Here is an 18,515-nt window from a genome sequence, read left to right on the forward strand (position 1 = left end):
CTGTAACCACCTTAAAGGGTGTGAAATAATATCTCATTGTGCTTTGGATTTGTATTTCCCTAATGACTAAAAATGTTAACCATCTTTTCATGTTGTTATTAGCTATTTGTATATCTTCTTTGCAGAAACGTCTATTCAAATCCTTTGACAATTTTTCTTTTTTGGGGGGGGGGGGGCCGCACGGCTTGTGGGATCTTAGTTCTCCAACCAGAGATCGAACCCGGGCCCTCGGCAGTGAAAGCGCAGAGTCCTAACCACTGGACTGCCAGGGAATTCCCTCCTTTGACCATTTTTTAATTGAGTTGTTTGTCTTTTTGTTATTGAGTTGTAATCATTTATGTGTATTCTGGGTACAATTCCCACATTAGATATATGATTTGAAAGTGTTTTCTCCCATTTTGTGGACTGTCTTGAGTTCTTTGAAACACAAATGTTTTCAATTTAATGAATTTCAACTTATCTGTTTCTAATATTTTAATCATTTTATCTCTAACATGTAGGTCTTTGATCCATTTTGAGTTATCTTTTATACATGGTATGAGGGAGTATCTAAATACATTCTTTTGCATGTGGATATCCAGCTGTCATAGCAGTATATGTTAAAAGACGATTCTTTCCATGTTGGATTGTCTTGACATTCTGGTTAAAAATCAATTGATCATTAATGTTTGGGTTTATTTCTGGACTCTCAATTCTATTCCATCAATCTATATGTCTATTCTTACATCAGTACTACACTGTCTTGATTACAGTAGCTTTGTGGTAAGTTTTGAAATGGGGAAGTGTGAGTTTTCCAATGTTATTCTTTTCAAAATTGCTTTGGCTGGTACTTCCCTGGTGGTGCAGTGGTTAAGAATCTGCCTGCCAATGCAGGGGACAAGGGTTTGAGCCCTGGTCTGGGAAGATCCCACATGCCACAGAGCAACTAAGCCCACGTGCCACAACTACTGAAGCCCACGTGCCTAGAGCCTGTGCTCCACAACAAAGAGAAGCCACTGCAATGAGAAGACCTCACACTGCAATGAAGAGTAGCCCCTGCTTGCCGCAACTAGAGAAAGCCTGCACACAGCAACAAAGATCCACACAGCCAAAAATAAGTAAATTAATTAATTTAAAAAATTGTTTTGGCTATTCTGTATCTTGTGTTTCTATATGAATTTTAGAATCAGCTTGTCAATTTCTGGCAAAAAGGCAGCTGGAATTTTGACAGGGCTTGTATCAAATCTGTGAATCAATTTGAGTAGTACTGCCATCTTAACAATAAATGCACAAACATGTCATGTTTCTACATTTAGGTCTTCTTTAATTTCTTTCAACAATGATTTGTAATTTCAGTGTAAAAGTCTTGCATTTCTTCTGTCAAATTTATTCCTAAGCATTTTATTCCCTTAGATGCCAAGTGGAATTTTTTTTCTTAATTACACTTTGATTGCTCACTGCTGAAGTATAGAAATAGAATTGATTTTTCTATTGATCTTGTATTCTGCACCTTTGCTGATCTCTTTTATTAGTTATAAGAGGTTTTTTAATGGATTCCTTAGGATTTTCCACACATAAGATCATGTCATCTAAAAATAGAGATATTTTAATTCTTCCTTTCCCATTTGGATGCCTAACTGCCACCAGTACAATGTTTAACAGACGCAGTGAGAGTGGACATCCTTTCTTGTTCTTGATCTTAAAGAGAAAGTTGTCAGTCTTTCACCCTTAAGTTTGATGTCAGCAGAGTCCTATAAATAAAAAACCTCATTCCTGGTGTCAGAGGGAAACAGAACAGACTTCATTCATAGAGAATTGTAATTATTTGTTTTGACTACTCTGGTGACTTCCTGGAAGACTGGCTTTTGCCTGACATGAAGCTGGCAGAGAGCTACAGCTGCTACCTAGGGGCCATGTTGAAAACATTGACAGGTAGATGTTTTAGTCGCTGCTGTCTGATCCAATAGATAAAATTTGAGGCGATTTGGTTAGGGTTCTCCCTAACCAAAAAGCTAGGGAAGAAAGTAATAGGGCTTTGTAAAGCTTTAACATACTCCTGGGAATCTAGAAGGTCACACGCATGCCCACAACTGCGTGTACACTAAGGAAAGACCTGAGAATGCCATAAGCTCTCCTATCTGGCTGACCTGGAGGCTCTGCTGAAGTAAGAAGTGAAGGCTAAGGCAGAGCTTTAAACTGCCTGGCTAAGTGCTGCAGGGTCACCACAAAAACACACACAGTGTCCCTTGGCAAACACTGAGAGACTTTTTCATTCCAAGTATATAAGGAATTCTCTGTCCAATCATTAGCTGACCCTTAAGCTAACATTACAGAGACTTTATTGGTGACACATAACAAAGAATAAAGACTTTACAAACTTAGTTCAGAAAAGTTACTAAACAAACAAACAAATACAACAAGCAAAAATGACAACAAACCCTGGAGGGTGTGTGGGGGGAGGTGGAGAACCTGATTTTCAGAGTTGCCACATTATAATATTTTAAATGTCCTGTTTACAACAAAAAAATTGCAAGGCATGTGAAGAAAGAGGAAAGTATTGCCCAGACACACAGAAAAGCAATCAATAAAAATCCTGAAAAAGCCCAGGCACTGGATTTTCTAAACAAAGATTTTAATTTAGCTATTTTAAATATGTTTAAAGAGCTGAAAGAAACCATGTTTAAAGAATGGAAAAAAAGTAAGAGAATGATGTCTCAACCAAATAGAGAATATAAATAAATAGACAGAATTTATGAAAAGAAATTTTAATTCTAGAACTTTCAATTATACAGTTGAAAAGTAAAATAACTGAAATGACAAATTCACTAGAGGGGCTCAGCAACAGATTTGAACAGGCAGAAGAAGGAATCCATGAACTTAAAGATAAGTCAATTGATATTGCCCATGTTGAGAAACAGAAAGACAAAAAATGAAGAGAAATGGACAGAGCCTGAGAGATCTGTGGGACACTATCAAGCATAACAGCATACTAAAAAGTGAGTCTCAGAAGGAGAGAAGAAAAAGCATCAGAAAGAATATCTGAAGAAATAAAAACTTCCCAAATTTGATGAAAAACATTAGTCTATCAACCCACAAAGCTTCAAGAACTTCAAGTAGGATAAACTTAAAATGTGCACACAAGGCATATCATAATCAAGCTATTGAAAGACATAGAATCTTGAAAGCAGCAAGAGAGAAGTGACCCATCACATACAAAAGGTTCTCAGTAAGATTAACAGCTGATTTCTCATCGGAAACCATGGAAGCCAGATGGCAGTGAGATGACATAGTCAAAGTTCTGCATAGAAAAAACTGCCAACCAAGAATTCTATATTCAGCAAAACCAACCTTCAAAAAGGAAAGAAAAATTAACACATTTTCAGATAAACATTGCTAGCAGAACTGTTCTACAAAAAAAGTCCTTCAGGTTTAAAGGACACTACATAGTAATGCAATTCCACACAAAGAAATACACAACTGATAAATGTAAATACAAACACCAGCATAGGTAAATATAAAAGACAAAAAATACATACATTTTACTTGTAACTTTTCCTCCCTCTAATTTAAAAGAAAAATGCATAAAGCAATAATTATAGATCTACATTGATGGGCACACAATTTATAAAGCTATATAATCTGTGACAATAACAGCATGGGGGGTGGAGAGATGAAGCTATACAGAGCAAAGTTTTTATTATTGAAATTAAATTGGTATTAATCCAAACTAGGTGAAATAGATCAGCTTTACAATGTCTTTTTCTAATAAAAACTCGATATATCTTTTGTCTCTTATTTTTTCATTTGTGATTTTGGTGATGACACCAAAGAAGAAGTCTAAGAAGGCTTTGACTAAACAACGGTCATAAATATTTACTTCTATATTTTCTACTACAAGATTTACAGTTTTTTCTTATATTTAGGTTTATACTCCATTTTGAGTTAATTTTTGTGTATGTGGTGTGAGGAAGACTGTTTTTCTTCACTTTTTTTTTCTGTCTGTACTTCATATTTCACAATTTCTATCTATCCTCAGGTTTGCTAATTCTTCTGCCAGTTCAAATCTACTGTTGAGCCTCTCTAGTAAATTTTTCACCTTGGTTATTGTACTTTTCAACTCAAGAATTTTCATTTCGTTCTTTTTTTGTAATTTCTATCTTAATATTTTCCATTTGATGAGACATTGTCAGTATACTTTAATTCTTTAAATCTGGTTTCCTTTAGGTCTTTGAACCTATTTATAATAGCTGCTTAACATTTATCCTACATCTGGTACCCCTCAAAGGAAGTTTCTATTGCCTTTTTCCCTCATATGTCGCACTTTGCTGTTTCTTTGAATGTCTAATTTTATGTTGAAAGCTGGACATTTTAGGTAACATATTGTAGGATCTCTGCATACTCCTCGCCCACTCTGGACTTGTTTTTAGTAATTTGGCTAAACTAATTCACCAAGTCTTTTTCCCCTCACAGTATGCAGCCTCTGTTGTCACTGCTCAACTTGTTTCCCCCTCATTTTTATCTTTAAGCCTGACTTCCTAGGGGTTGCTTTCAAGTCAACACCACCTAGCAACCAGCCAGATTGATGAGAGGTTGTGCTTAAGCCCCCTGAATCAGTAAGAGATTTACACCCTTTACCATTGGATTTGTGACTTGGAGGCTGCTTTCACTGTTTAGGGAGTTTACAAGACTTGCCCTACATTCAGCAAGGGTTGCTCCTATGTGGTTGCAGCCTTGAGCAATGCACACATTCTTTCTGATTACAAGGGATGTCTGCAGTTTTATCCAGACTTTCTCTCTCTCTCCCCCTCCTTACCTCTCTCATCTTTAAGCTTCTCAATGATATCTAGTGGTATCACCAGCAACTGTTAGCCTTCAGTATCTGCTAGATGATTGCTCTATTGTTTTCAACACTATAGGGTATAAATTGCTCCAGTCTGATCCAGATAAAGTCAGGCCCCTTGTAACAGACAGCATGATTACCAAATCTTTGAAGCTCACTCCAACCCTCCCCTGAACAGGACCCCTGTGCCTCTGTGCTATGGAGCAGCTTGCGGGGTGGGGGAATGTTGGGAAACTGGGTCTACATTGAATGCTCCCTGAATACTCCGTGTGGAACAGCTGTGTTGGTGGCTGGGGAGGGCATAGGAGGAGACTAGAATGTGCCAAGGTTCACCAGCTGCTGAATGTACATACAATAGCTCTTCTGCCCCAAGAAAGCTGGGAGCGATGTATGCTGCCACATGACTGCCAATCCAACCAGAGCAGGTTAAGTCTCTTATAACAGAGCTGTGAGGGAAAGGGGGACTGCACAGTTCTGTAGCTGCCCTGTCCTGATTTTTATACTGCATGAATTAGGAGTGGGGCAATGGGCACCACTATCCAGCTGCCACCACCTTATTCAATACAAGCCTTCTGTGGGGCACAGGCATGGAAAATGAGATCTTCCGAACAGCAGTATATTTAATCTTACACCCAGAAACACTGTATTTCTCCCAGTTAGGTTCTGTGGTTTTTTCTTTTGGAAGCTTCACACAATTTTTACTTTGTGGCTCTTATTATAAATGGGTCTTCTTTTATTGCCTCCCAAATGATTACTCTTAAGTGTTCAGAAAACTATTTCTCAACGTACTCTCTTGGATTTTCAAAATATTGAAATAAAGTCATTTGCAAATAGTATTTTGGTCTCTCTCCAAGTTTTCATTTTGCTTTCTTACAATAACAATAGCAATAACTTATGAAATAATTGATGACAGTAGGCACCTATGTTTCACTACTTAATCGAAAGAGGCAATTTGAGTTGCAACCTGAATATAATCTTCACTTTTGGTTGAAGGATTCTAAAGTATTAAGGAAGAATTCTTCTTTTAACATATTAAAAATGTCTCTACTAGGAATTAGTATTTTTTAGTAAGTACATTCTTGGCATTGACTAAAATCATGATTTTCAAAATTGATGTACATTAACATTCCTCCTACATTACTCAAGTTAACACTATAATTTATGATATTCACTTTTTAAAGAAAAAAGATTCTTAAACTTGGGGCATGTATTAACAGAAGCCATTTTAGACAGAGAAATAGTCAAAAAATAATTCAAAGAAGATTATCAAACACCTCTTCCAAGATATTGGCTACTTCTTAATTGTCTAGTTATTAAAGGAAGCATACTTAAAGCAATGAACATCCAGATCAACCAAGCTGATCCTATTTCAGCTCTCCATTATAGGGAAATTCTTTTTCAAATACTGCACTCTTAACTAACATCCCCCAGCAAGTTTTACCAGGTGAAATCCCCAAGGCACTTTGCTGAAAACAAAGATCGTAACAAATTGCTGTGACAAGGAACAGAGCCAACACCTCAACACAAATGGGACATATCCTAAGTAAGCAGATGTCAATGGTGAAAAGGAATCACTTACTAAAAAGAAAAAATCTGAAGTGAGTTGCATGGAATTAATACAACATTCTGTTTTCAGCTAACCTCCCTTTCCCCCCATCCTAAAGAATTCCTATTACTTTTTCTCACCAGTGATTTCAAGTCACACTAGAAGAACTAGTATCTATTTCTCATCTAACCTGGACATAAATTCTCACAGCAATTAATCTCATTTTTAATCCCTCCATAACTTGCATTACCCTTGGCACACAAAAGACCTATCTACTTCATCCACTAATTATTTTCATTACCTTTACATTCACTTCACTTTTAAACAAATACATCTACCTTGGTTAACTGTATATACATACATTTTAGTTTTTATACCTTGTAACTTTTATATAGCTGGTGTATATCACACACAAAAAAACTATATCAAACTTCTGTTTTGAATAAAAATCTCAATGTAAGAACTGATCTTTGAGAGAAAGCAAGGGTTGGTAAACCATTTGATGGGCCAAATTTGGCCCACTGACAGGTTTTTTTTAACAAAGTTTTATTAAAATACAGGCAAATTCATTCATGCGTTGTCTATGGCTGCTTCTGCATTACGACAAAGTAGTTAACGACAGAGACTAATGGCCTACAAAGCCTAAGTTATTTGTCTGACCCTTTACTGAAATACCTCACTGACTCCATAATGAAAACAAAAATTTTTATAACAAACTATTAGAATTCAATCTGTGCTGAATGCTTAGTATTGAAATTATATTTCAATTATATTTCAAACTCTGAAAGTTGAACTATTATTTTAAGTGAATGACAAATAGTGAGGCCCATTTCAATGCAGAAGGACAAATAGGAAAAAATGAAAATCTCCTGACCCAGAAGTTGGATTGCAAAAATAACACTAACTCTTCCAGTTGTAATAAGAACTTCAAACTAATGAACATCATATTTTGGAAAGCCATCTTTAGCTAATTTTCAGCCAGAAGGAAAGAAAGGATAGAGGGTTTTATTTTCAGATTTTCTGCTCTGGCAATAAAGAGGCTCCAAGCAGGCTTTCCTCCTTCAGAATAACCTAGTTTAAAAAAAAAAACAACTCATAAAAGGTATCAACTAGAGTATCTGGGGCATGAAGCTTTTTAAAATAGCTTTTAAAACCTTAAGGCAAAAAGTATGTATCTTGACATTAGATTTTTTTTTTACTGGTATGGGTATTCTGAAATATATTTTTATAGTGCTGCAAACATTGGCAAGACACTTCCTTCTCTCTCTTCTCTATTCACAGAAGGTGATGCATCATAATAGATCTAACCATAACAGAGCAACATTTCAGTTTTACTGCCATTAGGGTACTGAAGAACATAAGCCTCTCTGTGGCTTTTCTTACCAGCATAGTTAAACTATAATATATGTTACCCTTCTCAAACAAAATCTCAAAATTTCACCTATAATTTTGGGGAAAAAAAATCCCAAACTTCATTTTGCATTCACTAGCATTAAAAAAAAAAAAAAAAAAAGGCTTTGAAAACTAAGTATTTCCCACTAGAATAAAATTCCCATTTGACTTCAGCATAGTAAAAAAATTATGTAAACACAAACTTAAGATAAATTTAATTGAAGAAACCATTCATTACAGAAATTAACAATGCTTACCATTCTTTAAACACCATATACATTATTAATATATACTGTATATTTCCAATCAACTCCGTTCTTAGGCTCAATTTAAGAAACACAATTGTAACAGGTTTTGTACAAAAAAATACTTCACTTCTAAGAAAGTAGACAAACTGCACAAAAACAGTACATGTATAATGTGCATAGCAAGATAGCTTGAAGCATCTATGTATGGCTTTCTTTAAAATAAAATTATTGGGGGAGTGGGCCCATTTGGGACCTAATGTTACAGTTGACGTATGTAAACTGTTTCACATCTTTTAGGCACTTGCTAACAATAGTGTTCAATCCCTGAAAACTGAATTTATCAAAAAAAAAGAAATTGTACATCTGAAATAAAAACCAAAAAAATAACATGGGTAAAGTCTTATATATTCCTTTTAAATTAAACGACAAGTTTTATTAGTGCATGCACAGAACTAAATTGAAAGAAAATAAACTTTTTATGTCAAAAACTTTCTGTGCAAAATTTACATAACTGAAAGGTACAAAAATATGTACAGGTTCTAAATTCTTTGTTATATACAGAAAAGGAGCCCTGAAGTTTTCATTCAATCAATGAAAATGTCATAACACTAGTAGTAACAATGTAACAAAAATTAGTATGTAATTTTTTAATACAAGAACTCCATTGTCCAATGGTCCAACAAAATTTGATCCAAACTTACAAAGTGGGAAGTTTAAATCGATGATTCTGTTGTCATGAAAATATTCATTTAAAAACTCTACCTGTTGGACATGCCCCTTCGGAATCTGTCCTGAAGTTTTATGCACTGTCACTGAGTCCACTATTAATGCTTCTTCAATTTCCAACTGCAAACAATCAGTAATCTGCTTTGGGTTGTCAGTCATACTGAAAAGTTGCTAACAAAAATGGTTTGTCCCAATGTGGACATGTTCAGACACTAATAATAAACACAAAAGTATGATTTGCTTTGCTAATCTTACTTCAAAATATTGTTTCTGAGGAGTAACTTTTAATTTTCAAGAAAAGCCATTCCCTTGGAAGTGCTTCTATGTTTCACTCTTTTTAAAAGGGATGGCAACCAAGAAAAAAATTGGCCACTTGGTTTACGAGGGGACAATTTAAATCAAATAAACATAGTTCTGTGCAAGGGAATCACTGGGGAATATAACCAAATTCAGAAAAATGTTCAAGTTCTTTAAATGAACTTCAAACTAGACAAAGAGAGTTTAATTCTTCTCTCGAGATTGCCCATCTACTGCAACACTTGAGAGCCATTTAGAAAAAGAAAATCACATTGGAAGAGAGTTCCAATCAATGACATGGAACACAGCTTACAAGGAAAAAAGATCTGCTTGTCAAAAACTCTTATCAACAATCATATGAGGTGTAACTGTAGTGAGTTAAATGTACCCTCAAAGGAGCTTAACTACCTTCAAAAGAACTACATTTTGCAGATGTAGAGTAAGTTCTTTACCCAAGTTCTCTTAGAGTATCTTCACAAATAATGAGAAACTCCTTCAGTTCCATAATGAAAGAGATCTCAGCCTCTTCAGGGGAGCTATAGTTATCAGAATCATAAGGCTGGTGGAAGAAGAGAGGGAATGGGGCTGTCAGCTGTTACTCTCTACTAAGAGTCACTAAACTGGGAAAACTGTTTTATCAAAATTTTCTTTAGCCCTAACTTCCCGAGAACACATTTTAAAAAATTAAATCAAGGTGTATCTGTGCTGATTAGTTTCTTTCAAAACTTAACATGTGCACTGACTGACAGCATTTTCAAATATCACACTAAAACTTTTGCTCTTCCATGGAAATATAGCCAACTTTTAAATGTTTAACTTCAGGTACTACATTGAAGTAAAAAATGTCTGCATTAGTAATTCAACCCACTATTTTCTTCTAAGGTAATTTTACTTTTCTTTTCCTTGGTAATTACAGTAAATTATTCTAACATGTTCCAATCACGAGTAGCTTCCATTAAATGTCTCTGACCATGACCAGCCCAAGCATCCTGATTGTCAAATACTCTACCACAAAACCAACAGTTAAATTTAGCCTTCAGAACATTTTCAGAGGTAGTTTTCACAATCTGGTAATTGTTTTTGCTTGTCTTTTTGAGAGTTAATTTTAGCACAAATCTTTCTTTCACAGAACTAACAGGTTTAAATGTTTTGTGCCTCTTGGGAAAATCATCGTAAGTTGTTTTAGAAGGGTTATAACAAACTGGTTTCAGTAAAGCACTGATAGTTCTTTTTGACAATGAAACCTTAAGTACACGTCCATTAAATTTAGCAATAGTTTTCATTACATTTACTACTTCTGGGGCATCTGCATCAGGATGATTCAAAACTACAACTGGTTGGTTTCTCCTAGGACATTTCACAAGCTGTTTGGAACTGAAGGGGAAAAGCCGCAAAGTTCTGACTGAATCTTTTGAAAGCCTGGGTCTGATGAATCCGAACGATTCATGGACATCTTCAGGCTTTGCTTTTTCTTTACACTTTCTGTGTAATGCTTTTTTTCTTGGAGGTTCTTGGTAACTATCCCTACACTTGCGTTTACAGTTTCTGTTTCTAGATACAAAGGAAGTTTCAGAATCTTTACTTCTTTCATGAGTTTTTATTCTTGAACATTTCTTTTTCGAAGTCTTTTTCTTATTGAAGTTTCTCTCAATTGTACAATTTGTTTTACACCTTAATACCCTGGCCTCTGAATGGTTAGTGATACCTATTGGTTCCTCAGAAGATTCTGGGCATGTTGCAGTAGAAGTTATCACAATTTCATTTGCTGGCATCATATCATCTAGTAATAAGGGTAAGGCATCTCTAGAAGATTCTGGCTCTTTCTGCTCTCCTCCTATAGTCTGATTAGATGGTACATTGTCTTTCTGCAGTGAGGATGCAGAGTTGTTTACTGACAGATTATTAGCAGCAGTCACATTTAAAACAGGGTTAAAAATTTTCAGCAGTATTTTTTGTGGTGTTCCTTCAGGTTTCTTTGGCTGTATATTTTTATAATAAGTACTATTCGGGACTAATTTAGACTTAAGCAGCTCAGTCTTATTTGGCATCACACACTTTAAAAAAACAGCTTGTTTGCCATCAGGCAAAAGGGTGTAAAGAGGTGGTTTTGGAAAAATCTTGTTCTGCTGTTTTACTGAATCCGAGATATTCAACTTAGTGCCCTGATGCTCAGATATTATATTAGGAGCAGGAACACCTTTCACTGAAGAACTTGCTGGCGTTTTAATAATGTAAGGGCCTTTTAATGACAAAGTATTTTCTGAGCTACTTTTCATGCTCAAACAGCTGCCAATGCTGGAACAAAGTGCAGGGGTTAGACAATTACTGTTTGGTTCTACTTTTAAAAAAGGTGTTCTGCAAGGCTCCTTATTTGTAGTTCCACAAGCTTGAGCATTCTCAGTTTTGACAGCAGAAACACCTTCAAGTTTCCCATTATTAAATGTTAAAATCATCCCAGGTTTCTTGTTTAAAAGGAGAGAGGCAGGGACACCTTGTGTATTAACCAATGGAAGTGGTCTTCCTGAAACATGTAATCCAGGTTTGTTAGCAATGTGCAATGGTACAAAAAAGCCTTTTGGAGTCTGAACAAAGATCGCCTTTTTTGGTTCTGAATTTACAAGTGGACTCTGCACATATAAAGAACCTATATTTTGCGTAGTGGCTCGTAGTTTGTCTTTTACAAGCTGCTGTGTAATTATTGCATCTGACTGAGTCTTAGGTAATGTGCCAAAACCAGAAATTCTAGGGGTCTTCTCTGAATCTCTCACATCTTGTGACATTGACAACATGTGCTTTTCTTTTCCACTACATTTGAAATTCAGATCATTTGTAGCCACATTAATCCCCATATTACCAGATGGAATCGGAAAGAAGCCTTGTACTTTCAAGTCTTTTGAAGATTCAACTATTTTGTCTTCTCCCTCATGTTTCTGAAATGACTGGTCACAATGAAGCGGCAGGTCTTTATCTGGAGTGTTACTAGAGTCTTGTTTTACATCAGGTTTTGCTTTTAATACATCTTGAAGTAACTGGTTTATTTCAGGTGGCAAAAGTTCTGACGCCTGTTGGCTCTGGAGAGAGAAAACAGATGTAATTCTAGGCATCATAGGTGACTCAACACTAGAAACGTCATCCCATTTAGGCTTTTCAGTCATGCTCTCTAAATTCTGATTTTCATTAGTGTATAGATTCTGTCCATCAATGTTTTGTCCTTTTTCTAAAACACACTGTTCTTCAATTTCAGATTGTGTTTTTAAAGTTCCATCTTTAGTATTTAAATGACTAATAGATGCTAAAAGGCTATCTGGGTTTGAGCTCTCCTTCCTCACTAGTGATAAAACTGACTCACTTATTGGTTGTTGAACTACTGTCTTGCTTGATGAAGATTCTCTTTGAGGGTTTTCACACACTGCTGTCCCTGAAAACCTACGACGTTTATTAGAATTATTCACTTTTGAGTAATTATGAAAAGGTAATGACCCTTGGTTGGAAGATTCAACAGGTAACTCAGAGTTGACATAATTAATGCAATAGTTATGCATATCTCCACTGTTGTATGAATTCGGTTTGGTAGTACAGGTGACTTTATCTGGACTTTTCATGGCACTACCTGATACCTCAGGGTGACAATGAGTAATATGACTTCCCCATAAGTCAACATTCTCTCTTGTTTCTACTTTTGTGGTCAAATTCACCGATGCTGTAATCAATTCTGATGTTATTGGCAAAGGAGAAACACTTTTTTCATCATCCATAGTTGGAAGCATATTACTTGTTTGAGATAGTAAAGCCATTTCTTTTTCTGAAGTTACCTTCCCTGAAAGTATAGGAGATGAAGATGAAAATGGAGTAGCTGCTTTCATGTAAACTGTGTCATTTAACTCAGTTGTTACTCCTGTTAAAAATGCAGTAGTGTCCAAAGTCTGGGGCTGCAAAATTGCAGTACTGTCCCTTACAGCACCTGACTGTGAGCCTGGTGAATATAAATTCTGTTTATTGGTAGGCAACAGTTTTATTACAATATGTTGTTTTCCATCCACCATCTTAAAGCCCATAAACTTAGCACTGTAGTTAGCAGGAATTGTTATTCTATTATTTTTTACCATTAACACCGTAGGTCCTTGTACAGCAGTCTTCAAGAAACCTGAAGTAGAATTTGATCCCTCTTCAGCTCCATTACATTGCCCAGTGGACAGAAGAGTTGGCTTTTCTGACTCTGACTCAGCAGGTTTATCATTATTCTCACAGTATAGTCTTTCATCTTTTTCTTCATTTAAATGTTCCTGAACAAGATGGCTCTGGTCTTCAGATTTAGCCTGTGTTTTGTTCACTTTTTTAAGCACTTGAGTGTTTTTTTCTATACTTCTGTCACTTCCATTGTTGATTTTCTTACGTTTCCAGAATGTCTTCCTTGATGCACCTATTTTATATCTTTTCAATATTAGTTTAAGTCCTGCTGAAGTCTTTGCCATCCTTTTTTCATATTTGTCTTTTTCCAGTTTTTCTTTCGCATATAAATGTTCTTTGTGCAAAGTTATAACATGTCTTACAAGGTGCTCTCTCCTGGTAGCACCATAGCTACAATATTGACAAGTGAAGGGAAACGTACCAGAGTGAATATGAAGGTGCTTCTGAAGCTCTCCTTTGGTTAAACATATATAATGGCATTTACCACATCTATAAAGGATTTCGTTATGTCTATGTATGTGCTGAACAAATGTGCCAACATCCTGGGTGGAGAATTCACACTTTTCACATTGAAAATTACCATTTACACAATGTGTGGATGAAAAATGCTTTGTCAAGTCTAATAAAGTATATAAATTCTCATTGTTACAAATGTCACATTTTACTAAAGTAATTCTATGGGTTCGTCTGTGTTGTTTGAATACCTGGAAGTCATTTGCTGAAAAACTGCACATTTCACAAGGATATGAAGGTAATTCACCACGGTGCCACATTTGGAAGTGTTTCTGCAAATCATTTGGGCTATACCGAGTACTATCTCGGCACTTCAAACAGTTGAAGTTGAGTATTTTTGCAGACATTTTTATACCTTCTTCAACTCTCTCAGACTTATGGAGTAACATACACTCCTCTACACAGCTTACAGTCTTTATACTGATAGATTTTCTTGCAGTCTGTGGTTTATGCTGAAATAATTTTCTGTATTTGTCAACTTCATGTTTCAATAGGACCTCATTTGGAATATTTATCTTCGGCAAAACAATTTTCACATTTTTTAGTTCATAATGAAAACTACTTTCTGAAATTTTTGGTTTAAGTACTGATCTGATAGTATCAACTATCTCATTTTTCACATCATAATCTCCTTTTAAAGTATTCTGTTTTTCATCAAAAAATAAATGTTTCTGTTCAGATGGCATGATTTAACCAAAAAAATCCCAATTTCTTTTTTTCCTGCAAACTCTTGAAGTTACTTGTAATTTGAACAGGAAACAATACTGTGCCGAGACATCTTCAAAATACCAGGATTTTTCCCACATTAACTCACCTAAAATCAAACAAAGAACTGAAATGTTCATCACAGAAGTATCAGTAAAATTCATATTTTAAGTTCATTTTGACACAAAGCAAGAATGTTGATCAAACAAATAAAAGACATAAAAGACCTATTAAGTATTTTAAGAACAGCTTACCAAGAAGTAATAGTCTGAAGTAGAAATAACACTAATCTGGATCTCAGGAAATACAAGCTTTACTTCCAGCTCTGCTCTGTAACACTGGGCAAGGTTTGACTTCTCTGCACCTCAGTTTCCTCATCTAAAGAAAACCACAATTGGATAAGCACCTTTAAGCTCTAAGATTTTATATAAAGTTGATACTATAGTTTTTAAACAGGATTTAAAAAATCTCAACAAGAGAGCCCTATAAACTTAAGTTCCACTGACACACATGGTTCCAATTATACACATATACCATTAACTTTCTCAATTACTTAGTTGACCCTATAGCTATTACCTTGTGAGAATTTCAACAGACTTCTCTGCAGATTTTCTACTTCCCTAGTGCCTCAGGGATAATTTATGTTTAAAATAAGTTTCATTCACCTAAACAACAATAACAAAAAGACATTGCCTGCTGTCTCAAGTTATCATTAATAACTGGTAAAAAAAGAAGAAATTGAAAGGAGTAACACATTTCCCTGGGGTACTCCTAAGTCTAGCTACTACTTCTGATTCCCTACCATTTTGGCTTTTTTTGTCCCTAGAACTAAGTCAGGTGGCAGCAAGGCAAGCCCTTGGCAGATTAGAATGTACCCATTACTAGCTGCCTCCATTAATTCAAACACTTACTGGTTTGTGTTACTCTAGACAAGTCTCAATCTCTGTGTTTTAGTTTCTTCATCTATAAAATGAAAAAAAAAAAAAATTAGTATTTCCCCTACCTCTTTCACAGGGTTGTTGTAAAGATTAAATGAGGACACATAGGTAACAGAATCCTGTAAAGTACTATATAAACTGTAGCTACCACCATTACTGTATGTGATTACCATGTATGAGACATTATGATTCAAGGCGCAGAGGAACAGAAAACAGTAGAGTTAAAAAGATGTGACAGGGACTTCCCTGGCTGTCCAGTGGTTAAGACTCCGTGCTTCCACTGCAGGGAGTGCGGGTCTGATCCCTAGTTGGGGAACTAGGATCCTACATGCCACACAGCACGGCCAAAAAAAAAAATAAAGGATGTGACAATATATTGCTGAGAATGGAATCTGACTACTGAAGGTTCAGTAGTAAATATATCAAGCAGTACTACATTTTCATACTTTCATGGTCTTAAATATGTATATGACTAATAGATATAATTAGGTAAGCTAAAAAAATAAAGTGTAAATCACATTAAGCTTCATCCATGTCTATCCAAAGGTCTCACCTCTAAATTTCAATTAATCTAAGCAACTAGGAACTTCACTATTTTAAAAATCCTTTCTGAGGGAATATAATTAAAAGTTAAATTACTTTACATTACTACTAAGAGGTCCTTTGAATATTTCTCAAACTTAAAACTTTTGGTTGGGTCTAAAAAACACCTTCAATATTTTTCAAATATATATATGCTAACTTGAAAATGAATTCATTAGAAGGGTATGAGTTTACTGAAAAAAATTTTTTTTACATACCATGCCTAATACAGTAAAAAAATATTAAATTTTTTACTATATTATTTAAAGCTAAATATAAAAACTTTTTCTTCAAAAGTAAGAATAATAATAAATGGCTGAAAAAAAGTTCAATGATACCTGGTGGATACTTCACACCAACTGAGAAGATTCTCTACAGAGTATCACATTCTCAACAGTGACAAGCATCATGGTCATCTATGGAGTTTTCACCATACCAGAATCTGAGGGTGGGGCTCAAATATGTGAATCTTTTAAAGCACATCGAGTAATGATTCTTCCACATTTGGATACCATATTGTGGTCACTCCAGACTATCCATACCCAAGCTTTTCTATTTCTATATATAATCAAGAGGAGTCTGTATCATAGGTTTCATTACAAAAGGCAAATTGCTTCTTATAGTAATGTTTCCAAAAATGTGTAATGCTAAAAAATTACGTATTTTGATAATATTTCTAAATATCATCAACTTCATTTCAAAATACCTATATAATTTAAAATTTTTCTTAGAAGAAAATACATATCCCAAAGTTTGACAACCAGTGTGATTTAAATAACTCCATCAACTAATACTTACTAAAAAAATACCTACTATAAATGTGTTGCATTTTGATGAGTGCTATGGAGAGATGCAAAAACATGGTCCCTACTCTTAACTGCAGCTTACAATCTAAAGGAAGAGGTAGGACAAATAAGTTCATATACTGCTTATTCAGAGTTGATCATCCAGCAACTTTAAGCTTCTAATACACAAAAAATAAAAAATAATTAAGTAGGATGCATGGCAGCCAAAACAGATGCCACAGAGCTCACCCATTAGAGTACATGCCCTTTCCTCACATACAAAACAATGCTGAAAAAAGGGACCACCTCATTAAGAAATCCACTTAGCTTTTACTTAAGTCTGATAACTGCTAATTAAGTGATGTTGAATGTCATTATTTTTTATATTTAATGTATGGCATGTATAATATAGCTTTAAGAGAGTTTGTGTATTTTAGGTATTTTGGGGTTTATTTGCCCTCAAATTTTAAGTTTGGAGAATGTGTTTTATTTTTTTCAACCTGTTTTATGTGGAAGCAATCAAAGATGACACCTGGTAGCAAATTATACTACGGTTGCCACCTATGGGGGGAAAAAAAAATGTGTTCCATTAAAAGAAAAAAAAAAGGAAAGAAATTTTATTATAATTTTAATCTTCCAACCTATTAGCTAATGCTCTTTTCACTACAGACCAATCTCTACACCCCACCAACAAGGATTACTGATTTTAAATCCCCTACTTAAATTACTGCCTTACATATATGTATTATTATATCATAAGACTTGAACAACATCTCATCAAGCCTTAAAATAATACTATTTGTTTAAAGTATGACTGGCCCTTTAAAGTAACCCAGAGTTTGCTGCATCAAGATGGCAACTCAAGCCATTTGATTTTCTCCCCCACCCAACTGAAACACAAACCAAAAAATATAATTTTAAAAAATCCTACAAAATGGCAAGAAACTAAAACACATTCCACAGCTATACCACAAGGTGTTTGGAAAGAAAAGGTCCAGAGAGAGAAGAGTGAAAACAAATGCTGATCAAGCAGCACTTTTAAAGCACCACTTTTAAAGAGGAAGCACACTAGGGGACATTCATTCAACCAATATTCAATGAGTATCTATCTATTATGCCCTAAGTAAAAAAGTAATAAGTCCACCCACTCCCTCTCCTAAACATACCTTGTGAGAGAAGTGAGGGCTTGAGAGGAAGCTTGTGTGAAGCCCTTTGGGGTGACAGAAGGCTCAGGCTGAGGTATGGGAAGAGAATGAATCCAGAGCTTTGAGCTGGGTCCAGAGACCAGACACAGTTGGGGTTGCTAGCACCAGCTGTCAGGAGAGATGTAAAGAGGACATCATTTCTGAACAAAGATACATCTTCCTAAATCCATGGCCATCTTGTTCTGTTTAAGAGTGCTGCCCTTTCTCGATGTAAGTAAATTACTAACTCTAAGCTGTCAGAAGAAAATTACATTAACTTTCCCCACTTCATCTAACCAACTAAGAAAATCTTGGTTTATTCTCCAACAGTACATCTCAACTCCCAATGCCATCAAAAAAGATAAGCAGGCAGAAACATCACTGGATGCAGCAGCTCAAAAAAGGGAAAATAATCTGAACACTCAGAGAAACCTCTCACCCATTCTCTCAACCAGCAGTGAAAACCAATAACTACAATGAAAGTTACTGGAGGAAAACGGAGAAAGCTTAAAAAAAAAAAAAAATCAAGTAGTGATTGGTAATCTCACTAAGACCTGAGCTAGTATACTGAGAAAAACAAAAAACAAAAATA

At 35.2% G+C, this 18,515-nt stretch overlaps 1 protein-coding gene across 10 annotated transcripts in view; it reads right to left on the reverse strand.

Annotated features, from left to right (window-relative positions):
- ZNF518A (zinc finger protein 518A) overlaps positions 1-18,515 on the reverse strand; it is a 51,551-nt gene that overhangs the window by 18,073 nt on the left and 14,963 nt on the right. For 7 of the 10 annotated variants that reach the window (XM_059901082.1, XM_059901077.1, XM_059901081.1 and 4 more), the window contains 4 exons: positions 17,906-18,052; positions 15,346-15,397; positions 14,689-14,812; positions 8,059-14,543 (listed from right to left, as the gene is read on the reverse strand). In XM_059901082.1, coding sequence (XP_059757065.1) covers positions 9,949-14,415 — 4,467 coding nt within the window. In that variant the 5' untranslated portion in view covers positions 14,416-14,543; positions 14,689-14,812; positions 15,346-15,397; positions 17,906-18,052 and the 3' untranslated portion in view covers positions 8,059-9,948. Of the gene's footprint in view, positions 1-8,058; positions 14,562-14,688; positions 14,813-15,345; positions 15,398-17,905; positions 18,053-18,515 lie in introns of those variants that run through there. The other 3 variants (XR_009498104.1, XR_009498105.1, XM_059901076.1) reach the window with 2 other exon arrangements.

Source organism: Balaenoptera ricei, chromosome 16 (assembly GCF_028023285.1).
Source record: "Balaenoptera ricei isolate mBalRic1 chromosome 16, mBalRic1.hap2, whole genome shotgun sequence".
NCBI classification, from domain to species: domain Eukaryota; kingdom Metazoa; phylum Chordata; class Mammalia; order Artiodactyla; family Balaenopteridae; genus Balaenoptera; species Balaenoptera ricei.